The 25137-nt window shown below is 46.6% G+C and overlaps 1 protein-coding gene across 5 annotated transcripts in view; it reads right to left on the minus strand.

Annotated features, from left to right (window-relative positions):
- The window catches only part of TACC1 (transforming acidic coiled-coil containing protein 1), a 101932-nt gene that overhangs the window by 18249 nt on the left and 58546 nt on the right, over positions 1–25137 (minus strand). For 2 of the 5 annotated variants that reach the window (XM_033172669.1, XM_033172665.1), the window contains exons 3-8: positions 21364–22507; positions 16966–17001; positions 13581–13641; positions 11800–12013; positions 3424–3485; positions 370–510 (exon numbers count right to left, since the gene is read on the minus strand). In XM_033172669.1, the coding sequence (XP_033028560.1) occupies positions 370–510; positions 3424–3485; positions 11800–12013; positions 13581–13641; positions 16966–17001; positions 21364–22507 (1658 nt within the window). The remainder of the gene's footprint in view (positions 1–369; positions 511–3423; positions 3486–11799; positions 12014–13580; positions 13642–16965; positions 17002–21363; positions 22508–25137) is intronic. The other 3 variants (XM_033172668.1, XM_033172670.1, XM_033172667.1) reach the window with 3 other exon arrangements.

Here is a 25137-nt window from a genome sequence, read left to right on the forward strand (position 1 = left end):
TGTGCAATTTAAGAGTTAATCCTGTAAGTGTTAAAGTCAGGTAGACAAGAGTGGGGGGGGGGTGTTGCTCAGCAACCAGTCGGAATGGTATGATCTTCACCCAATTGGCTGTGTCGTTTCCTGTCAATGTTTAGTTGAATGGCTGTGTACAAGGCCTGAAATAAGAATGACAACACCTCTCTCCTCAAATTATACACAGTTTTCTGTTCAGTTCCTCAGTAAATTGTTATCAGGATTTGTTTTCCCTCCGAACACTGTCTTCATTATTTAAGTGACTTAAACTAACATATCCAAAACATACACTCCAAAAACACAGACCACCAACATCCTGATGGGGTCACCCCCCCCCTCCGAGGGTGCAGCTCTTACCTCCTCTCTGATCAGAGTCAGAACTGCCATCTTATCGGATTCACTGAGGCAAATCGCATCTAGGGGGCTTTCAGCACTCCCTGGCGTATCATGGGGTGCAGTTCCAGAGGCCTTTTCCCCAGAGGATAGTTCAGAACTTCCCTGTGGAAAGAAGGACTGCATCAAGACAAAAACCAGCCATCCCTTTCAAACTGGGAAAGTTCTTCCTGAACTTGTGGTCCAAACAAGAGTTCCAAGGAGACGGGAACATGTTACTCAGTGCAACTTTGGATACAACCCAGAACTTATAAGCCACCTTCCACATATATATTTCAAGGCAATGTAAAAAGATATAATAAAAACAACCATAAAAGGGTTTAAAGGGACACAAAAAACAGAATACGATTTAAAACACAAACATAAAATGGAGACCCACAGCAGAGATCTCTAGCCATCCATCTGGGAAAGGCTGTTGGAACAAAAATGTCTTCAATTGTTTCTGGAAAGTGAAGATGGGGGGCAAATCTGTGGGTCTTTGAAGTCTAAAATACTGTGGAAAGTCTGAGGAGGAGGGGGAAATGTCAAAGGAGGGGGAAGAGCTCTGGCCAGGCAAACTGGGCCCAGCCTCTAACAAGCACGTGTTTTGAAAGCTCCATAAACTATCCTTTTTTGATATTGAGTCTTCCAAGGATATATCACCATAACCATAAAGACAGAGGAAAAAAGAAGCAGCAAAGATGGCCAGGGCAGCACCAATGTGCTGATACATCAACCATGCAGGGCTGTATCTAACTCTACAATTCTGATTCTAAAATGAGGTTCAATCCCTGTATGAGGAAACTGCCTGTTCCTGCATTGCAGGGGGTTGGACTGGATGATCCTCAGAGTCCCTTCCAACTCTACAATTCTATGAGTCTGTGGTCTTGTCCTTTGCCTCAGGCAGAAAAATGTCATAAGCTGGCCCTGCTGTTTGGGACTACATAAACTCCCCATCTCTAAAAGAGGTTTGAGGTATAATTAATAACCCCCCCAGGAGATATATTACTATCCTATGTAACTTCTTTGTGTGCTTCCAGGGTAATTTCTGTAGCTGTTCTTTCACATTTCACACCTAACTTTTGCGTAGTTTGCTCTCCACTCCACCCCAAAGTCCTGCACAAAAGCAGCAACATTAAAAAGGCACCTGTCAACAAAATTAGCCAGGTGCGTGTACACTGCAAAATGTGTGCAACTGTATTCACTTGCATAATTCAACCTGTTACCTGAGGTGAGCTCCTTGGAACTCAATGTAACTTACATCCAAGTAAGCACAGAATCATAGAACTGTAGAGTTGGAAGGGACCCCAAGGTCATCTAGTCCAACCCCCATGGCAGACGGCCATGTATAGGATTACAGTGGTACCTCGGTTCTCAAATGTAATCTGTTCTGGAAGTCTGTTTGACTTGAGGAACGTTCAAAAACCAAGGTGCAGCTTCCGATTGGTGCAGGCACCTTGGAAACAATAGCTGACAGCCGCATCAAACGTTCGGCTTCCGAAAAAAGTTCGCAAAGCTGAACACTTACTTCCGGGTTTGCGGCGTTTGGGTTCTGATTTGTTCATCAACTAAGCCGTTCAAGAACCAAGGTATACTGTATACTGTTATTTTGAGTTTCAGAATCCGAGAACTAATGTAATGGAAGTGGGTGGTGGTGGGTGGGTCCTTGGCTGCCTACATCTCCTTTGGGTTCTCTCCACAGAGCACTTCAGGGAAAGAAACACGATGTCAGTATCCCTGCTCTTGCCACTATACTACTTGCAAAGTAGGTTAAAAACAAAAGAAAACTTGAACATCACAGTCTCAGATTCTAATAAATTGAGCACGTCCATGCAACTTTTTGCACCATTTCATTTTAAACACAATAACGCACCCTTTGGTTGCAAAATTTGGACAGAGGCTGCTGCAAAGTAAAAACCAGCCCTGATCCGTCCCAGAAGAAAGTGGCATGATTCATTTAAAATCTGCCCTTTTCTATCCCTTCTCTCCCCCTCCCCTCTACAGGTATATGTTTACAGTACCACAATGACACTTTAAACAGCCACATCCTCCCCAAAAATTCTGGGAGCTGCAGCTGAAAGCTGAGAGTTGTTAGGAGACCCCCATTCAATCAACCATTTAACAATCAATCATTCCCCATAGGGAACTTTGGTAGTAGTAGCTCAGGGAGGGGGAGTGGGGTCTTCTAACAACTCTCGGCACCTTTAACAAACTGCAGCCCCCAGAATTCTTTGTGGTGGAAGCCACAAATGTTTAAAGTGGTGTCACAGCACTTGAAATGTATGGGGTGGATGTTGCTGCCAAGAGGCCTTTATTCCAGCAAGGGCTCTCACAGCAGAGCTGCCAACAGAGGCCCTCGGAGACACAGCTCGTCTCCCACATCCCTTCGTTGAAAACTTTGAAGATGGCACCCATGTTCACATTCTGCACATGTGGGGCAGGAGCTTACAGCCCACATCCAAGCATGCAGAGGCTCTCTAGTTCAATCCTTGCATCTCCAGGTCACACTGGGACTGTCCCTGTGCGAGACCCTGGAAAGGCAAAACTGAGCTCCAGGGAGCAATGGCTGTGACTTTGCATAAGGAAGCTTCCTACACGCCAACGAAAACTGCCCGCCCTGTAGTACTGTAAGATTGAGGGAGGGGGAGAAGCTCCCCCCTCCACACACTGCAGTCCCCATGAAATCCCAATCCCCAACTAGTATTACATTTTTAGAAACTGCAGGTGCAGCTACCAAGTGCCCTTTATAGCATCACACGTTGTTTGGCTCTAAGGCAAAGTCAGAGAAATCATGCATGCATGTACACCCACACAACCAAGAAGAAATCAGAGATCCTTCCCAAGCAGGATTCACTAGCCAACAATACCACCTGCTTCAGCAGAAACAGCCCCACATATATTCAAAAGTAAGGGAGGGGGTGAAAGAGCCCTTGCTGCAATGCCTTCAGGGGAAGAGCATTATCCACGGCTTCTACAGGTGCAGCCACTGCATTTTATTTTTTTTGCTCAATGGAGGGCAGAAACCACTCTTGTGCTTACCAAGGGATCCCCAGGGTTGCCCCTCTCCGCCAGCTTGCTCAACGATGTGTCCTTCTCAAAACCTAAAGCAGAAGAAATAAGTGGGGGGTCACACACTGGTTGCTGGGACTGGAAGAAGAAAGTGGAATACCTTTTCTCTGAGTCGAGACTCTCCTGCCCTCCCACCCAACCCCTATTTTTAAGACTATGGGATGCCAAAGCCGCACCTGGAAGATTTCCCTCTGTGCTTCCTTGCAACGGCTCATAGGAAGATAGCTTATCCCAGGTTCGGCTATTTGAGCACGCAGCTCAGTCTTGTCTGCTCTGGCTGGCAGTGGCTCTCCAGGGCAGTGGTGGCTGGTGCCCGCTGTGACTGGCGGGGGCCCAACTCTAGGGGGAACCAGAACCAAACACAGGGAGAGCCAACTCATTGGGAGTTTTGTCCCCATCCTCTTCCCCGCTGAGTTCTACAAGGGCGACACTGAGACTAAGGAGGAGGAGCCTATAAAATCATGCATGGCTTGGAGAACGGGGATACAGAAAAGCTTGTCTCCCTCTCTCATCACACCAGCACTCCTGGACACCCAGGACTACCCAGGAAGTAGAATGTTCAAAAATTCAGGACAAGTAAAAAAACACTTCTTCTCCAGGGTCTTGGGCAGATAAACCCAATGTTTTGAACTGAGATGCAGGGATCAGACTTGTCCTGATATGAAGGACTCTAAGGGTCACCAAGGGCAGATCTACACTTGTTGTTTATAACGTTAAAAATGTGTTATTAAAATGTGACACCAGAGAGCAGCAAACCAAAAGCAATGGGAAACTGCTATCAAGCAGTTTTCTACATTATTTTTCAAGACGTTTAGGAGATCAATGTAGATCCAGCCCAGGTCCCATGCAGGTGCCTTATATCTGGCCAGAATACTTGTCCATCCAGTCCACTGCTGTCTACTCTGATTGGCAGTGTCTCTTCAGGTTCCCAGGCAGAGAAGGCTCTTTCCTATCACCTAATCTACCTGTTCCTTCTTAAGTGGAGACTCCTGGGATTGAACCTGGAACTTTCAGTATGGAAAACATGTGCTCTCTCAGTGAGCTGGGTCCCTCCCTGCTCCATCCCTGCACTTGATTCTTTTATTACTTGGCAGCTAAACAACTGAGCGTTTATCTCATCTTAGTCAGATGTGACACACTTGTGGAGATCCTGGATGACATGGAAGGACCAGCTGAGCTGTTAGATCTGGGATGATTTTTTCCACAAATGACACTTGGGTGAAGTGGCCCTCATTTGGAGTGGCTCAATGACTGAGGATGGGAAGGACAGGCACCTTCTCCAGCTGGGCAATTTTGCAAAATGGACAACCTAGGAAACTGCATAAAGAGATCCTGGGAGGCCACCTGAATGTCCCTGGCAATGCCAAAACCCTACAGTAGGAAAAGGGCTGGGATCCAACAGACCTCTTCTCTGGCAGTCACCGGGTGTGCACTGCACTGCCCACCCTTCACATTTTAAATGTTGAGAAGTGCTTCCCCACATTCTTTCTTCAGAATTACAGTCCCCCTTTTCGATGTACATCTGCTGTGTGTATAAAGCAAGGATGTGGCCGCTGGAAACATTTGGAAATGCTTGCAGCATGCAAATCTAAGCCCCAGAGAACCAAGATTAGCTATGCTACACAAGCCTACATGCGGCTTCCTATAATGTGCGAAGCAGCCCTTCAGATCAATGTCAGAGCCTGAGAAGGGGCTAGGAGAGAAATGTTGGAGGATGCTCGACAATGAGGAATCCAAGAGTGCTGCATAATTGGTTAAAATAAAATGCTTGGTCGGAATCCCAGATCAGTCATAAAGCCTGACCTTGAACCAAGCCATTCACCCTCTGCAGGTAACCTGAGAACCTCTATGTCAATGGGATGTGGTGCTCCAGATGTTGTGAGACTTCTACAGCCAGCTGGGCCAATGGAGTACAAGGCCTGAGTGGCTGGATGCATCTGAATACCAGTCACTGGGGAACAACAGTAGGAAAGAGCAATTGCCCTCTTCTCCTGCTTGGGGTGGGCTTCTGCAAGAAGCGTCTGGGTGGCATCTTGGGAATGGGATGCTGGACAGATCTAGCCAGGCTCTTCTTGTGCTTTTAGGATCTGAATAACACCTGGATGTGCAGGGATGGGGAAAGGAAACAATACATTGCTCTTGTACAGCTCCATTCATTTCAATGAGGCATGCTCAGGAAAACTTCATCGCAGATCATAGCACATGTCAACTAGCAGGACAGAAGGGGGGCTGCTGCTTAGTTTTTCTGCTTCAGATAGTAAGATTTTGTGTGGATTCCTCCACATGCAAAAATTAACATTGAAAAATTGCAGAAAATAAGTGCCAGAATAGGGTGACTCTTAGTTTTTGTTCTTCTCTGTTCTCCTTCCTTGTTGTTGCTGCTTTGCAGGAGAAACAGCTGTTGTTTTGCTCCACTCCATGAAATGGGGCATCACACCCTGTGGAGATTTGCATGTGGTTCTTAGTAGCAGCTGTTTTCTCTCCCCAGAATAACAAGAATGCAAGCATCATAATAGCCAAAGCTGACCGAAATGAGTTTCATGTGTCTTCTTCTATTCTTATCAGCTAGGCCAATAAATACCATCTCCAGTTGCCTCAGAATGCTCCTCAAGCCCCCTGGACTAAGCCATGGGGCTTTGGGGATCTGCTAAAGCATTCAAGACTGTGTATTTGCAGGGAACCCTTTTCATACTGGCCTGGTTCACAAATAACGCTAAGCCATTGTTTGTTTAGCTGAAGTGAGGTTTGTGTGAATGTCTGAACCCAGCACAGCAGACTAACTAGGGGTTGTTTTCTGACAACAAAATCAGGTTGTGAAGCCAAGGTCAGTTGTTGGCTTATAAACTGTGGCATGTTCTAACTATGGTTTGGCATCATGATCATTATCTAGACTATTTCTATATTACTTAATATATAAAAATACCTCTAGGTGGTGTATAAGCAACTAAAATAGCAACAATAAAGATTATAAAATTACACATAAACCATTATACAAATTAGTCTTAAATATATACAGATATCTATTTCTCCTCCTCCTGACACACCTCCTTACTCAACATGTCTCAGCCTCCTGGCTCCCACTGAGGGCCCAGACAAACTCCCAATTCACCCCTGAGATCTCACAACAAAGAAGGTTCCTGGAACCTGCTGGCCACCCTTGAGTCTCTCACTCGAGGCTTGCCTCCTCAGGCCTCCCACAGCTGGGAGGCCAGTCACCCAGTTCCAGGTAACTGCAGGTTTGATTGGGCAAGTGTCTCAGGGGAGCCAAAGGGTGGCTAATAAGCCCCCCCCCCCAGCTCCTTCTCTGGCCTCTGGACTGCACATCTCTCTTCTTCCACACCCAACAACTTTGTGTAACCAAGGGTTGCTTTGGAACTCACCAAGCTACAGGGGATGAGGCTGGAGCCACAGAACCAAGCTGTGGCTTGTTTGCTCATCTGCAAGACAAGCTATATGCGCCTGAGATCTCCTTTTCAAATATCCTAAGAAATGGCGCTTCCCCTCCTACACACTGACTTCGGTTCATAAGAAACAAGAAGCCAAACTGTGGTTTAGTGCGAACAATCGGGTGCATGGGGCGAAAAATGCAGCTGATTTGCTCTGCAACCAGGAGCTATGCCATGGTTTTGCTCTGTGTTTTATGCAAACTGAAGCTTGTGGTTTGTCTCACCCAGGAAGAAGAAGAAGAAGAAGAAGAAGAAGAAGAAGAAGAAGAGTTTGGATTTGATATCCCGCTTTTCACTACCCGAAGGAGTCTCAAAGCGGCTAACATTCTCCTTTCCCTTCCTCCCCCGCAACAAACACTCTGTGAGGTGAGTGGGGCTGAGAGACTTCAGAGAAGTGAGACTAGCCCAAGGTCACCCAGCAGCTGCATGTGGAGGAGCGGAGACGCGAACCCGGTTCCCCAGATTACGAATCTACCGCTCTTAACCACTATACCACACTGGCTCAGGACATACTATGAACCCAAGAACCAAGCTTTGCTTTAGCTTGTGGGTCGTATTTTGGCTTAGTGTGCCATGCAAATCCAGGCTTATGGTTTGTCTCATTCCAAAGAAACATAAAAAATCCAAGAACTCTGGCCAGGCGGGAGATCAGTTTTAAAGTCTTCAAACAGTTTTATTATTAAGGTATTGGAACAAATTCCAGTTGAGACAAGGCCCTGTTTCAATAATTCTTCATCAGATAGATTTTCATGGTCAAGGTGTACCAGTTCTATGCATGCCTGAAACAGGGCCTTGTCTCAACTGGAATTTGTTCCAATACCTTAATAATAAAACTGTTTGAAGACTTTAAAACTGATTTCCTGCCTGGCCAGAGTTCTTGGATTTTTTATTTTTGACTTCTGGATATCACCAAGAACTCCAATTTCTACAATCATTCCAAACAAACTGCAGCCAAGTTTTGTCCTGGGTTATCACTCATAGTTTGTTTCAAGCAAGCCAAACCACAAGCTAACAAGAGCTCTTTCAAAGCATTAATTCTATCCTGCAACAACAACAAAAGATCCCTCCACCTTGGAACACACTTTTAAAAGAAAAGCCTGACTGGCTCTTTAGATTCCTTTTAAAGGAATAACGTTTTAAAGAAATGCCTGAAGGAACTGATATTATAGTTTGAAATCTTGTTTATTTTACTCCAAGAAGACCCATTTATCCTAAATAGAAACCAGTAAGGCAGACATGTATGTACAAAGTATTTTTTAAAAATGTGATCCCATTGAGATCCCAAGATGAATTTTTGCAGGTAGCTCTTAGAAATATGGTGTAATCAATACATTTCTTTGGAAATTTTTAATCATATTAATTTTTTAATCATTTTTTTAATTTTTAATTTTGTAACTTAGATTTAGAATTCAAAGCAAGTCCATCATGTAACATATCGTATTAAAGCCCATGAAGATCTGAAGAGATTAGTATTTTTAGTTTTGAAATATCACAATTCGGGACTTCCGGTGTGAGCATCATTCCGTGCAGTCGGGAGCCATCTCGGCTCCGGTGTCTTCGGGGATTTGGAGTGACTGCAACCGCGCTGCAGGCTCCGTTAAACCTCGGGAGGGGCGTCCCGAGGGCTTGGGTTCTTGCGGGTGCCAGATGCGCCGACCTGGCCCTCGAGCAACCCTTGTAAAAGGAAGGCTTGAGCGAGCCAGGCTCTGGTGCGGTGCTGAAGAGCCATCGCTAACCGAAGACACGAAGCAGCGGGCACTGCCGGACTTTGAGCGCTCCACTTTTCCTCTATTTGGACTCAAAACAAGGACTCTGTAAGTACGGAGCATAATTTGAACCTAAAAAGTCTGAAATTTGGCTTACAGAGAGAGATTCAAATGAGGAAGTCCGTCTCTCTCTGACAGCGGCAAGATCAAAGTAACGTCAAAGGAGCTGGAGCTGCTTAAGACTTGCTCTAAAGTTTAGCGCTGATTTTGTATACTTTAGAAAACCCTGTTTGGGGGGTAGACTGAGAGTCTGATTTATTTCTTCTTGTGGATTACAAACTAAAAGGAAAGATATCGTTAACCCTCTGGCCAAGGAGTCTGGGTCAGGCAGGGAATGGCGGCTTTGGACGGGATTGCACAGCTGGAAAATTACTGAGACCCCATCACTTCCTGCCTACTCAAATCCCACGGTGTCCTTGAAGTTTAAAGAATGCTAGACTCAACAATGACACCATTCCAACAAAGACTATTGTTAGAATTTCAACTACTTCAGCAGAAAGTTATAGATAAGTTTACCCAGATTGGAACTACTTTAGAGAACTGTTTTATATACCCACTCGATGGAAAGGATGGAAAGGATGCTGATCCAGAGGAATTTTCTGAAGAAGAGGACACACAAGTTGGAAAACAAGGCTCCCTTGGCGTGAGAGGCGGGGAGCCCACAGTTTGGACAGTACAGTGAACCCCTGGGGTGGGAGCCCAGGGGTTCGAGAACAACAATAATGGAAAATGCAGTATGGAGCTGAGAGTGGAGGAGAGATACTTTATGACAAAGTTACAGCAACTACTTATCAAGAAGAATGCTACATTCTGGAGGAGAGGAAGCTACAACAAGGAATACTAAGTTTAAAACTGAACATGAAGGAAATAACAGAAGAAAAAGAAGTAAAATTGGACATGAAGGAAATAATAGAAGAAGAAGAAACTGGATTGGGGGAATTTTGGGGGGGGACGACCTGTGGGGGATGGGAAAGGCAATGGGAAGGGTGGTGATGGACAGGAGGGGGGTGGGGTAAAGTATGAATTAAAGGGGATACTATAAAGGCTGACCACGGAACTCCGAAACCAGAGGGAAAACGGACTATGAGCATGGAAGAAACATTTAGGTATTTGTTAAGATGTGATTTTTTATATTTGAAATTGGAATCAGAAGAAATTTAGGCCACTATAAACAAAGTTAAGTGAAGAGAGGATAAAAGAAGTGGAGATGTGGAATTTGATGTTTTGTTTGATAAGAATAAGATTTAAGATTTGTAGTGTATGTATTTGTATTTTGTGTATGTTTATTATCAAAATCCAATAAATTCTTATTTTAAAAAAAGAAATATCACAATTCTGGGCTGAGCTTTAAAGATTTTTATGTAATATGGCAAAGCAAAAATTGTCCATTTTTTGAAATTCTCCCATAACTAAAAAACAGGATGAGATAAAAACAGGATGAGATCTGGGACCTTTTCTTAAGACTACTTTTAGGAAACTGAAACTGAAAGCAGTATGAAATGGTAAGGTAAAAGGCATTTGATCACTTGACATGGAATGATCCAGCACTTAGTTCAGGGGTGGAGAACCTGGTGGGTCAGATCTTTATCTCGCCTTGCTGCACATGTCAACTTTGTCAGCTGGGCAGGGCCATCCACCTCCTAATCATCTGAGACCACCATGAGGTCATATGTCAGCTAGCCTGCAGGGAGGGGTCTGCTTTGCCAGTGCACTCCTCGCTGGATTGAATTCTAGGCTCATAGCTGATAAGCACAGACTTCAGTCCTTCTGCTTCGGAAATGCTGAACATGTTCCTGTAACTGCTTGCACCGTTGTCAAATGCAGAGATAAGCAAGGCTCCAGGCTTTGTTCCTTCTCTTGCCTCCCACCAAAAAGAGCCATTTACAGCTTTTTCTAAAACTTTTGAGATATACAATCTGGCAAAGCATGGAATGAGGATGGTTCTGTAGTTAATGAAAGAGAGTCTACAAGGGGATAATAGTTTTAAATCAGTAGATCACAAAAAGTTTTAATCAATTAATTAATCGGACTGGATAAATTTTAATCAGAGTTAAAGGTTCCCCTCTTTAGTTTTCTTTTTCTAGTAGGCCATTTTGGTTTTGCTATGTAGCTCTACCAGAAAATCAATGTGGAAAACATAAAAGATGTCCAGCCACCTAATAATTAAACAGTATACTGGCTTAGGGAAAACTTGGTGTTACTCCAGTTGCAAGGTTAGCAACCATTTCTGGATGTTTAAAAGGGGGAGGGCTCAGGGGCACAGCATCTGCACTGCATGCCAGCATCCCCAGGCAGGGCTGGGAGGGACCCTTGCCTGGGACCCTGGAGAGCCACTGCTAGTTAGGGCACACAACGCTGGGCTAAATGATGGGATAAAGGAAGGCCTCTTCCTTTGTCCTAAAGTTTAATACCAATGCATGTGGGAGCCCCTCCTGTTCACAGAGAGTGCAGCACCCGGAGAGGAGAAAGTCTTCTCTCCTCAGCTGTAATTTCGACACACACACCCTTCACGGCAATTTTGCCTTAGAAGAAAAGGTTCTCCTGGTGTGAACAGGCACTTTCATGATAAAGCAAAGTTCACTGGGGGTCGGAGAGTTACACCAAGAGTGCAAAATTAGCAATGGGGTGGGGGGTGGGGGTGGGGTGGGTGAGTGAGTGAGTGAGTGAGTGAGTGCATAGCCATGAAATTAGATGTCTGGTTCCCAATCTCAAAAAGACACCTTTACATGGGCTTTGGTGATAAGCACATTAAGTGAAACTTAACTGGAATTAAAGCTACAGTCCTAAACACACTTGCTAGGGACCGAGTGTTCCATCAAATGGAGCAAGGCTTACATCCAAGTGAACACACATAAGACAGCACTGCACAGTTGCTTTCAAAATGGCAGGTGGCTATTTGACCCAAAATCCATTTACCAGTTGACAGTCCTCTCAGGAAATACACATGTTCATGACCCCTAGTGCCGCTCCTCCCCTTGGAGCCTTCCAGGTGTTGGCGACTACAATTCCCATCAGAATAGCCAGCACTGTTGGGAGCTCTAGTCCCAAACACCTGGAGGGCATAGGATGGGGGAGATTAACCTCTAATGTTAAGACGGTGGGGGGGGGGGACAGAGAGGGAGAGACTTTCGTACCTTCTCCTGGGGATGAAAACGTATGATTTATGGCACACACAGGAACGATGGAACACTCAAAGTACTCCAGGTCTTCCTCGGGCTCACCTTTCACCTCCAAGTCCGCTGCCTTTTGACTGGAGGATGTGCAAGCCAGTTTCTCTTCGTCAGTGGCATGCCCATCTCGGTTGGAAAGGTCTGGGATTTTGGAGGCAAGGACAACTTCCTCTTTGTCCTGCACAAGCAAGGAGACAGTTAAGCCCAGGACTTGGATAACATTAATTGGGGGGGGGGGAGACAGAATCCGGAAGTGCCCATTGACAGCTGTCTGTGTCTTCCATTCCACTCCTTTTCACTTTCCAGCTTCTTAAAACATTGTCAGCCACCCAAATGGTTCTTGCAAGAAAATTAAAATATTTAGGGGGATTGAATAAGGATATATGGTAGAGTCAAATCTGGTCCATAGCTAATACGCTGAAAAACAAACTTGAAAATTAAGGTACCGGTACACCAGAGGACACCCTCCAAAAAAAGATCCATTCTCGATTACATGGCAAAATGTATTTCATATATTAATGATGATTGAAATGTTCAAAAACGCTTCTATTTGGAATTCTTAGTAACCTTTTAAAGTGAGAATATCACAAGTTCTCAAAGTCAATATCCTGATATTTTTAAATAAATCATTTTTTTAAAATGCTGCTACTTCTCAACACCAGTAATAATGACAATAATATTTGGGAGGGAGGGATGACAAGGAAACAACTCATATTTTTACTTTGTATGAGCATGTTTAATTTTAGTTTTCATTCAAGTCCCCCCCTGGTTCTTGTGTGCTACTGAGGTGTATATTCTTGTTTAAATAAATAAAGATTCTTCTTCTTCTTCTTTTTTAAAAAAGCTTCTTAAAAAAAAGAGTTAATTTAGCTGGCAGCTTGTCTTCCTAACAGGCAGGCAATTGTGGGGAGGGTCATGGCTCAGTGGTATGGCTCATGCTGTATCTCAAACAAGGCTCTGGTTCTTCCTGTTCAGGCTGGGGGACCCTCTCTGGAAGATTGGAGAGCTCCTGCCAGTGCCTATTCTGGCACAAGGCGGCTCCCAATGTTTATTCTGACAGGACAGAGATGTAGCTTGGTGGAGAGCCACTGTAGTCAATACCAATGGTCTGACTCAGCCTATATTCTAGAGGGTTTGCTTCAGATTGTTAAAATGCCCTCAGTGTGGACCATTCCCTGAGTAGGTTCCCCTCCTTGCCACTTGTCCTTTCCCCCTGTGCCCAATCTGCTCTGCTGCCCTGCAGGAAAGAGCAAGGCAAGCAAAAGCTGCCATTCCTTCTTCTTCCCTTGTCTCCTTTTGGACAGTAGGAAGAGGGCAGATAGAGGCAGGAACAGCAGAGAGTAATTCTGAGGGTCAGCAGCCAGCCTCCTACTGGGACGTGGGCCCAGGCAGAGTCCCAAGGATGCCAACTTTGGAAGGTGCACCTGTCCCTGGCTGCTAGTGCAAGGAACCCTTCTCCAAATCCAAAGCTCTTCCACATGGATTACTACTTAAGAAAAGCCTTGCTGGATCCAGCCACTGGCCCATTGAATGCGGCCTCCTGCTCTCACGTTCCCCCAGCAGGTGCCTAAGGGAAGCCTGCAAGCAGGACCACGGCTCTCCCCCACCCCCCACTACTGTGATTCTCAGCCAATGGCATCCAGAGGTGCACAGCCTCTGACAGTGGAGGGAGACTATAGCCATCGTGTGGGCCTTCTTCCCTGTGAATGTGGGGAAGCAAGTGGCAGTTCTCGGCTACCCCATACCTGAGAGCAGACATTGAGAACCAGGGGCGGTGCTTCATATTTCTTCACCTTGCAGCCACTCCTGCAGAGAGAAAGGGAGGACGGGGTCAGTGTTGGACTTTCTGTTATTGGGTGTAGGGTAGGGAGCTGAGGAGTCAGGGAGGGAGGCAAGTAGGCATGACCAGATGGCAGGAGCAGAATTAGCACCCACGTTGTTGGCATAGCAGATCTGAACCCTGAGCAGGGAAGGCCATGTTCTTTTTTAAAGCAGGAGGTGGGGAAAGAAGGGAGAGACCAGCACAACGGCTACTGTGCTCAAAAGACCATGGACTCCTCTGAAACAGCCAACACTTAAAAGCCGTTTTTCAGGAGGGCAAACACAGGTCTGCTGCCAACTCAGCAAATCCTGGATATTAAGCAGCAGTCAGTTTTTTCCAGCTGGGGAAAAGGAGACGATTCAGCAGCACAGTACTTGTTAAATGCAGGAAGGCCCTGGGTTCAACCCCCAGCATCTCCAGGTAGGGTGGGAAAGAGTCCTGCCTGAATACCTGCAGATCTGCTGACAGTCAGAGAAGATAATACTGAGCTAGATCGATCCATGATCTGATTTGATACGAGGTGTTGAGGCACCTTCTTACACTGCTACTGGTCTCTTGCTAAAGCATCTCAGAAGTTAACTTTGCCTCTTGTAATGACTTAGGCTCAACAATGTTTGAAACTGAAATCATAGCACCATAGAATTGTACAGCTGGAAGAGACCGCAAGGATCATCTAGTCCAAGTGGGCCAACACTTTCCAAGAGAAGCAGAGGAACAATACCATGGATGAGGAAGCCAAGTGATGCCACTGCAGGAAAGGGCACAAGAGGAAAGCACAGTGGAGCAAAAAGTTTTCCCCAGGAGCAAGAGAGCTGCTTCTGCCTGTGAAGCCCTGTGCAAATCATGACATATTAGGAAAGACCCAAAACAGCAGAATGTCACCAACCAACAAGAAATTACAAACTACGCTGATGGCAACAACAAGCCAACAGGCAAGAAGACAATCAGTGGCAGAAAATGACCCTAATGCTCCCCTTTGCGCTCCCCTCACCCCTTTTACAGCGATCAGGTGTGCTTGACTGTAGCAGAGCACTTCCCACAACTTATGCCAGAGGCTGGGAAGATTTTATTCTACTTTTCATAGAGAACTGGCCTCCCAAAGCAGCTCACATCCATAAAGAACTGAACACAGTGGTAGGAACCCACCAACGAAGCTGGGCAGTGAGAGCCCCCTCTTGCCACGGCTGCCCAGAAGCTGCCATCCACTTGCTGCCTCTGACCACGGGGTGCCATGCAGCAAGACCCACCCCATAGGCATCTAATCCCCCTTTCTAACCCACTAGCCCTCACAGTCATCTTGCCACAGCAACACGAAGGAAGACTCGACTATGGTTTGCCTTTGAAACTGCCCATCCATCCAATGTGATGGGGAAAATCTCCATCAGCATTGTGCAGCATTTGATAAAGGATCTATCAAAGGCCCTGGCCTTATACCAGGAAGGGGAAAACTCAGACCCAGGAGCCCAGTGTGGCCCTTGGCAGTTTCTCCAAGCCATGCCCCTCCTGTAGGCCACACCCCTCTCTGGCAAAGGTGTCCCGGAGCGCCAGCGATGCCTCTTGCTTCCCAGCTGTGTGTGGAAACCGGCCCTATAAACAAAGATCAATATGGCAGTCCTTCCTCTGCCCACTGCTAGCAGGTGGCCCCCAGAACGTTGCCCAGAAGGGAAGGTGGCCCTTGGGATGAACAAGGTTCCCCAAGTGCTGCCTCAGGCTTTTTCCTAAAGCAAGAAAAGGCACCTACTGCAGCCTCTCTTCAGATGGCATGGCAGATAACTGGTGTCACTCCCTATGCTGTTGGCAATGACAGCTGGGACTGGAGGACCACATCCTGCCCCCTCTGTTCTAGGGGAACTTTTACCGTGTCTGGATCTGTAGGTTTTCCATTTCTGCAATGTGGCAGATAAGAGCTAGCTGAAGCTCGCCACTAGATACTGTGAAGGGCCATGGTCTCTGAAACTATGCGGCTTATTTACTGAAGACCCAGACATTTGTTTCTGAACAAAGGTTGGCTAACCAAAAATGAATTCTTGGCTTTGGAATGAAATAATAATAATAATAATAATAATAATAATAATAATAATAATAATAATAATAATAATAATATTTATTTATTTATTTGTACCCCGCCCATCTGGCTGAGCTTCCCCAGCCACTCTGGGCGGCTCCCAAACGAATGTTAAAACAATACAGCGTTAGATATTAAAAACGTCCCTAAACAGGGCTGCCTTCAGATGTCTCTTAAAAATAGGATAGCTGCTTATTTCTTTGACATCAGATGGAAGGGTGTTCCACAGGGCGGGTGCCACTACCGAGAAGGCCCTCTGCCTGGTTCCCTGTAACTTTGCTTCTTGCAGTGAGGGAACCGCCAGAAGGCCCTCGGCACTGGATCTCAGTGTCTGGGCTGAATGATGGGGGTGGAGACGCTCCTTCAGGTATACAGGACCGGTGCCATTTAGGGCTTTAAAGGTCAGCACCAACACTTTGAATTGTGCTCAGAAACGTACTGGGAGCCAATGTAGATTTCTCAGGACCGGTGTTATGTGGTCCCGGCGGCAACTCCCAGTCACCAGTCTAGCTGCAGCATTCTGGATTAGTTGTAGTTTCTGGGTCACCTTCAAAGGTAGCCCCATGTAGAGCACATTGCAGTAATCCAAGCAGGAGATAACCAGAGCATGCACCACTCTGGCGAGACAGTCCGCGGGCAGGTAGGGTCTCAGCCTGCGTACCAGATGGAGCTGGTAAACAGCCGCCCTGGACACAGAATTAACCTGCGCCTCCATGGACAGCTGTGAGTCCAAAATGACTCCCAGGCTGCGCACCTGCTCCTTTAGGAGCACAGCTACCCCATTCAGGACCAGGGCGTCCCCCCCCGCCCGCCCCCTGTCTCCCAAAAGCAGTACTGCTGGCTTGTCAGGATTCAACCTCAATCTGCTAGCCGCCATCCATCCTCCAACCGCCTCCAGACACTCACACAGAGCCATAATGTGTTTTTGTGGGGGGGAGTGGGGGGCACACAGCATTTGCTGCAAGTGCACAGAATTTGTTATGCCTTGGAAACCCATAGAAAGCAAGCATGCTGCAACAGCCAGCCCAGTCATCTCCCAGGTCTCATTCTGCTGCAAAGCTAAGCTGCCAGGTAAAATTATGGTCTTCTAAGAGGATGCTGGAAACAAGAGACAGACAAAAATCTCAGAATACCGGTAAATAGGCGAGGAAGCTGCATGCAGTGAAGAGAGAGGGAGAGAAAAGGCCAACAAAAACACCAAAACCCAAAGAGGAACACAAGAAAAAAGGAAATGAGTACTTACAACAGAAAACAGAGAAATTTCACTTGTTCTGTAGTCCTGGTGCACCAAAAATGAACAGACGAGAAAGAAAGGTAGAGAGTTGGAGGGAGAGGGGGAAAAACATGTAAAAGACCCAGATGTGTGTGTGTGTGTGTGTGTGTGTGTGTGTGTGTAGTATATATATTTCCTCCCTGGATAAATACAGAAGTCATACTATGAGTGGAAAGACCATGCAAAGAAGAGGTGTAAAACTTCAAATGTTTGCTGCTGGTGTGCAGAAACTGTACAAATGAGTGCATAACTCAGAGCCAGAGCTATGTGAGCTCCCTGTTGATGTAAGGCAGGAGAATGCTACACGGGGGAATAGAATTTAGCCTCCTGAGAATCAGGAAACAAAATCTCAAGTTTCTAGATCTCATGGCTATGAAGATATGCCTCAATATGTGTGGACATAGAGTCACGGAGGCAAAAGACACTTCAAAGGTCATCCAGCCCTATCCCTTGCCTATCAGGGAAGCTGCAGCCATGAATTTTCTGCACTGGCAAACCCCACTGCAATTTCAAAAGCCAGAAGAGCATTAGCTCCACTTGGCAGCTGCTCCTCAGTATGGCTAGAAGAACAAAAATGAATTACACAAAAGAGCAGTAAAACAAGACAAAACAAAAACTGCAGAACTGTGCAATGGAAGGGAAACTATGCAAATGTTCTCAAAGTTGTAAAATTCAGCTTTGAGGGGAAAGGGCCAGGATTACCCAGGCACAGGTTTCTTGCATTTTTAGCATAGTGTAGACCTAGCACTACCCAAAGCCAACTGTAGCTAGAGTTGACCTTTGGGACAAGGTTCTAGTTAGATCTAACAGCTCAGTTCTTGCAAACTTGCCATACCAATATTTGTTAATTTGCATAGGCTATGAACAGCTGCTTAACATCTATCCTCTTCCTACAGTACATCCCAGTTCCTGAAATGCACTGAATTTCTATACAATACTGTGTGTTGCCAACCACACTACTAGGGCTGGAACAACAGAGACCACCTTCCAACATAATAAAACTCTATGTGTCAGGTAGTTCCATGTGGAGCCCTTCTGGCAGCTATATGTGACCAAGTTGTGATGCTCGCATATGCCCAAGAATCTTTTGCTTCATGTATATAGCGGGAGGGGTGTGTTTGCACACAATGCAAAGGCAAAAATACTTAGGCATGAGCTTTTCTGCAGATGCAGAGCCTCTCTGAGGATGTTTGGCTCCTCCTTTCACCTGTGTAGCAAAACAAGCCAGGACCCAGCTCACAGCCATAGTTTCCTGTTGCATGAAAACCTGGAAACCATGGTTTCAAATGAAGATATGAAGCCAATATCAAACCATGGCTTCAACCCCAGCTTGTGTTGAATCCATTAACCAAAATTTCCAGATTTACATGTAGCAGGAAGCTATGGCTGTGAGCTGCATCCTGGCTTGTTTTGCTACTCACCTGAAAGAAGCAGTGAAGTGGCTGCAAAGGAAACTCTTTTCTAGTGAAGACTACTTGTGCACTAACAGGTTTTTGAAGCCAGAATTGTCTGTTTGGCATTGTGGGCAAACACATCTGGTGTGTGCTTGCAGGGGAGCCTCAACCCACCAAGGATTCCCATCAGGTATGCATGTGGCTCACTGTGGCCGCAAGTGCCCACCTCTGTGGTTTGCATGCTCTCTTGGATGCAGAAGCTCTTCACACACAGAAATCTCGTCAGGGCTGAAACTGCTTTGGAGCTCACCCCTTTGCTAGTCCCTGCTGAACCCTGGTGTGTTACAGGAGAACAAGGTGCAACAAGACACAAGCACTACCACAACCTCCCAGGGGCCTGTGGCTATTCCTGCCGGTACCTGTGCCCTTGGAACCATGGCTCCCAAGACTGTATGGAAGCTGTAAATAACGAAGGGCTGGGAGGGCCCAAGGAGAAAAGTCTCCTGCACAATAAGTGTTTGTGCTTCACTGGCTTTTCAAAGGCAGTATCAGATTTTCCCACCTCCAAAGTCACCAGCTTTCTAACCGTTTCATATTCCAGCTCGGGCCCTGAGGGGGGAATGCTTTCCCCTCACCTCCCAGGGAAGGTGGCCATTTAAGCAGAGGCCGAGGGTGCCATGGCAGGGTTAGGGAACCTGTCCTGTGGGAGGGGCTCTATTCTGCTTTGACTGCATGACAGTTCCCCTTAAATCCTGCTCCACTGGCTGCACACCCCAGTTCCCTTGCTGAGAGCAGGCATGTGCTGGCAAAAGCAGTGTGGGCTTGTCTGAAAGCACTTTTGCAACAAGCCCAGTGTTTCTGGAGGTTTAAAGTGCAGCAGGGGACTGCTGGCAAAAGGGCTTCCAGAATCTACCCTGTGCTTTGAAATCCTGGCACATCCAGACTTCAAAGCCCCACATCACCTAACTTCATCCTGACATCCAGTGATTATTCAGCCTGGCGGGGGTGGAGAGATACCCTGCTCCACAGCACCCTGAAAAGACAGGAATCTTTTGCTTCTCTTAAACAAGAACTTTCCTAATTTTCAGTGCTGGAATCTAAAAACCTATGTTTGCTGCAGGGACCCAGAACCCTGGAGACAACCATGGAAAACCCATTGCTGGATCATACCACTTCAGACAGCAGGTTGGGGGGGGGGCTGTATTCTCCTCCACAGAGGAAGTGGGTGAGGTACCCCATATAGAAAACTAGTATGTCAGGATGAAGAAAGGGCTAATACCATTTCCCTTGGCATACTAGGTTTCTGTGTGCAAGGAGCTTTAATATTTAAATTGCAACACACACACACACATACAATCTGTCTTAGGATGGAGCATTCGATCAGGCAGTTCCCACTCATGCACTCCATTTTTCAGGGCTGGAGAGCCTTTCTCAGTGGCAGGCAGAGAAATGGATGCAAATTTTACCTCTGTCCAATAGGTTAATCTCTACACTAGGCTTTTAATCCTCCCTCCCTCCAAGCAAGAGACCTTATCAGAGTTCAAGGACACATTCCAGCCAGGCAAAAACAATCAAGGAGGACGTGAAGCAAGGCCAGTGTGGGGTGTGATGGGGGGGGCATCCCAAGGGCTTGGAGGACTGCATTCATCCCCCACGCCAGAGATTCCCACCCCTGCTGAAGCTATTGTGGTTGCTGTTAATTCAGTTTTTATACTGCCCTTTATCCAAAGATCTTAGGGCAGTTTACAACATTAAGAAGATAATTTATGCAGCACAATAATAAAAAGATAATACACAGCATAAAAAAGAAAGAATCCTAGCAACAGTCCTCGTTCACCCCTCAGGTTGTTTAATGGCCCAAGGCTTGGGTGGTACTGTTTGGGAACAATGAGCTGTTTCTTTCGTGGCCCCTCTGCACCATGTCTTGCTAGAATCCCTGAAAATACAGAGCTTGATGACTACTGCCCTGGGCCCACTGGACGCCTTTGCATTCTCCATCCTCATGCTCCTAGAGCAGCTGGACAAGACACTGCCTTCTCTCCAGCTGCAAACATTTATTCAGGCCAGGGAACTGGGCAGCCCGTGAGCTTCTGGGACTTTTTCACAGCAAAACTCAACGCCTGGAAGAGTTCAGAGTGAGAGAAAAACAGTCACCACACTGCTCCCTGCACCCCAGAGGGAAAAATGCAGAATCCAAGTAGAAACAGTGTGGAGAGCAAGTGGGTAGGGGAACCTCAGGGCAGCCCCTGCAGGCCTCCTCTCTTCTCCGCTGTCAACTGGGGCAGCCATTCCTTATCAGAGCAACAGTTCAAGAATTGGGGCCGGAGGCTAGTTTTTTCCCTCTTCCCCCCCTGCCTATTTCCCCTTGTGTGTCTTTTTCATTTAATAGGTTGTAAGTCTGCAGGTGGGGACTGTCTTGTTTCAATTCTATGTAAGCCACGGCAGGAGCCTTTTTGGCTGGAGAGTGGGGTGCAAATGCCCTCAATAAATAAGTAATAAATACCCATGTGGCTCCCCAGATATTGACAGATTCCATTAACCCCATCTGTAGGGGGGTTCAATCTTAAGTCATACTCAGCCACTGAAATGAATAGACAACATTAACTAGGTCCTTTAACTGCAACGGCTCTACTCTGAGTAGAACTTACCTGGCCACAACCCACAGTAACAAAAAAACTTATTGAGGGGCCAGATGGCTGGGTGGGTGGGTGATATGCAGCACCATTGGGGTGCTGGGTTGGGCAGAGAGGAAGAAACTTCCCCAGCCCAGCACTGGGTCATTGTGCTTTTATTTTTTGCTGCCTCCACCAGAATCAGGGGATTCTTGCAGGGTGAAGAAATTTCCTTGGGGTGCTGGATGAGGTGCACTGGTGGGTCCAGAAGACGCTCGGCCCTGCCCAGAGCCTTGTAAACTATGGGGCTTGTGTGCTACCCTGCAGCAAAGCCAGATGCCCCCCTGCCCGTCCTCACTCACGTTATCAGCTGGGACTTGGGTTTCTTTGGAGAGGCCAAACCGTTCTGCAGCTCTTCGCCCTCGCAGGCCTCCAGGGTCTGCAGCTCCAATATCTCATTGAGACTGTTCTCCGCAGAGGGGCAGGAGTCGGCTCCTGGGCCAGCCAAGGTCTGGGTGGGCTTGAAAGGATCAGGTGTGTCAAGGTTGTAGGAATCTCTCGGAAGGACTGGCGAGCTCTGCAAGCCCGCACTCCCCGCAAGGGGGTTACAACTAGGACCATCCCAATGGATGGCATCCACCTGGTGGGAGACCTTGGGGAGGGGCACCTCAGGTGGATCTACAGCAAGGGCATTCTCTGCCCCCTCAGTGCCCACAGTGGGTCGGTTGGCACCAGGTCTCTGCTTCTTAGGAGACAGTTTGCTGGCCGGCTTCCTTCTGGCTTTCCTTGGCAAGGCTTTCTTCGACTCTGCACTTTCCACACCATCGGCAAAATCAAATTCAAGCTTCACAGCCCGGCCCTGCGACTCGCCAGCAACTCCCAGCCCCAACACCTTGACGTCACTGTATGGAAGAGCAAAGCCTGGCTGGGGTGCCGGGGGGGAGTCCTGGAGCTTAGAGCCCCCAATCGCAAAGGGGTTGGTGTTCTCGTTGTACTCCTCTGGATCAAAGCGGTAGGAGGCTTTGGGGGTGGGGCAGCTCTCTGCACCCGTTTCAGTCTCAGGGTTCTCTCCTCCCATCTTCTTCAGGAGGGCAGCTGGTCTTGCCCTGGGGAGTTTACTCTTGCTGATCACAAGTGTTTCACCAACTGCTTTGACTTCTGAAGTCCCTTCAACGAGTGCTACTCCACATCCCCGAGACGTTCCCTGTTGTTCTTCCTGAGTTGCTGCGGGCACAGCACTCGCTGAAGCTAGGTCTGGATCCGACCTCTCTGTGGAAGCACTTTCTTCCGCAATTTGCTGCTCCGTGGACGGCTCTGGCCTTGGTGCAGATGGAGTCATGGATGGACCTATGCCAATCCCAATATTGGTTTCTGGCGTGAACAACTCATTGGCTTGTGGGACTGCAGGCTTTGCTTTCCATTCATTCTCTGCTGAAGCTGAGCCTTTTAGGTGCACATTCTCCTCCAAAATGTCAGCCACAAATGGCATGTCATCTTCAAGTGATTCTAGGGAAAGAGAGGGAGGGGGCAAGTGAATAAAGAATATGGCTTGTAAAAAAGATTTCTCCCCAGCAAACCTGGTGGTGGACAGCATCCTTCTTCTTTCTTTTTACCCTCTTTTCTTTCAAAAATGAAAGTGTTTGCTCCTTGGGGCAGGGGCCTATTATCTTGTTATTCCTCTACAGAAGTACCATGTACATGGATATCAGCACTATATAAAATGTTTTAAAACTGTAAATGACTGTATATTGGGTAGCTGGGGCCACCCAATCCCACATTTCTCCCACTCTCTTTCTCTGTCCTTGCCACCCACATACGATTAGGGCAAAATTCACAAGTATTGGGTGGGGGGGGGAGAGACTAACCAGGGACATGATAAACAGTGTGGAGGTGATGGATAGAGGTAAGTTTTTCTTCTAACCTATCAAGAAGGAGGCTAGATCAGAACCGTGCTCCTTAACATGCTAGCTTTCCAAAAGCAAGGGACAATACTGTAGATAGATAGATAGATAGATAGATAGATAGATAGAATTACACAAGTCCACAGGAGTTTGATCAATTTTTAAAATAAATCAACACTTGCATAACCTAATCAATTCCCATAATTTACTCAAAGGGGAGCTGCAGAATTTGCAACCATTAACTCCCTTCAAGCTATTTGCCTATGTCATTATTTAACGAGGTTGCAGCAAGGCAGAAATCAAAGTGCCTAAGCCTACTTGGGGAATTTATTTAGCTTCATTAATTATGAACCCCAGAATCTGTGATCCCCTGGAAACTGGTGCCAACTTTTTGAAGTCATTTTGCAGCAAAACCCCCATGTTTTGCAGTACCCCACAAATGGAGTAATTGATACATCAAACAAGGGTTCGTAGTTAACACCCAAACCCCCCACATTGTCTAATTCACTCCAAACCAGAACCAAACTTTGGCAAAGGTTTTGCAGCGAAAACCCTGCGTTTTGCATCACCCACAAACCAAGCAATAGACCAAGGGCCAGCAAATTAAGGCTCGGGGACCAGATGCGGCCCACCAGGCTCGTTAATCCGGCCCATGAACCTCGCATACCCTGCTGCCTTCTCGGTCGGTCCCCATGCTAAACTGGCGCAAAAAATAAAGCAAATTTATTGCGCAACAAGGTTCCAGTCGAAAAAAACTGAACTACGAAAAAGAGTGACATGGGTTTTTAAAACTTCCCACCACATCCCAAGATACAGTTCAGGAAACGTCATTCCTTCACAATTATTACATAAGCAAAACTCAGAAAAGGGGCGGTAAGGGGAGGTGTTGTTGTATTGATATTGGGTCATAAAAGCTTTGACCCAAGTGGTGCTGCTGGCCGGCACTGCAATCTTCTCCGACATCACTTTACGATCTTCTCCGACATCAATGGCGCCCAGGCACACTTCTCACTGCGCCCTGAGCGTTCTTCCAGTAGCAGAGTGAATCGCAGCGACGAGATGGCTTGCTGAGGTCTGCTCCGTGGCGTCTTGAAATAACTTGACAGACGCCAGTGCTACTCAACTAACTAAGCTTTATTTAGTAGCACATACACAAGTCCTACAGACTCGAGCTGCATCTCTGCAGCAAACAAAGAAATCACATTCAGCAGTAAGCACAGAAAACGGTAAGGCTAAGGGGAAAGTGAAACCAAACTCCCCTTTTCTAGACAAAGGAAAAGTGCCCGTATTACAGTGGGCAAGGCTCCCAGGATCAGAACGCCTCTTGCATCATTAACTCTAAGATGCCCAGAAAACCTGACGGGAGGGTTCATGCATAATTAACATTGGAGTAAACAAGGTAATGATACTGGTTAAGGTGCTACACTCAATATGACAGCAAGTTTGGAAAAGGCTGCAGTGGCCAGAGGACTGGAGAAGATCTGTCTACATCCCAATCCCAAAGAAGGGCAGTGCCAAAGAATGCTCCAACTACTGCACAATTGCTCTCATTTTTCACGCAAGCAAGGTTATGCTTAAAATTCTACAAGGCAGGCTTAAACAGTATGTGGACCGAGAACTCCCAGAAGTGCAAGCTGGATTTCGAAGGGGCAGAGGAACCAGAGACCAAATTGCAAACATGTGGTGGATTATGGAGAAAGCTAGAGAGTTCCAGAAAAACATCTACTTCTGCTTCATTGACTACGCAAAAGCATTTGACTGTGTTGACCACAGCAAACTATGGCAAGTTCTTAAAGAAATGGGAGCGCCGGATCACCTCATTTGTCTCCTGAGAAATCTCTACGTGGGACAAGAAGCTACAGTTGGAACTGGATATGGAGCAACTGATTAGTTCATAATTGGGAAAGGTGTACGACAAGGCTGTATATTGTCTCCCTGCTTATTTAACTTATATGCAGAATTCATCATGCGAAAGGCTGGATTGGATGAATCCCAAGCCAGAATTAAGATTGCCGGAAGAAATATCAACAACCTCAGATATGCTGATGACACAACCTTGATGGCAGAAAGTGAGGAGGAATTAAAGAACCTTTTAATGGGGGTGAAAGAGGAGAGCACAAAATATGGTCTGAAGCTCAACATCAAAAAAACTAAGATCATGGCCACTGTCCAATCACCTCCTGGCAAATAGAAGGGGAAGAAATGGAGGCAGTGAGAGATTTTACTTTCTTGGGC

This window comes from Lacerta agilis, chromosome 15 (genome assembly GCF_009819535.1).
Source record: "Lacerta agilis isolate rLacAgi1 chromosome 15, rLacAgi1.pri, whole genome shotgun sequence".
NCBI lineage: Eukaryota > Metazoa > Chordata > Lepidosauria > Squamata > Lacertidae > Lacerta > Lacerta agilis.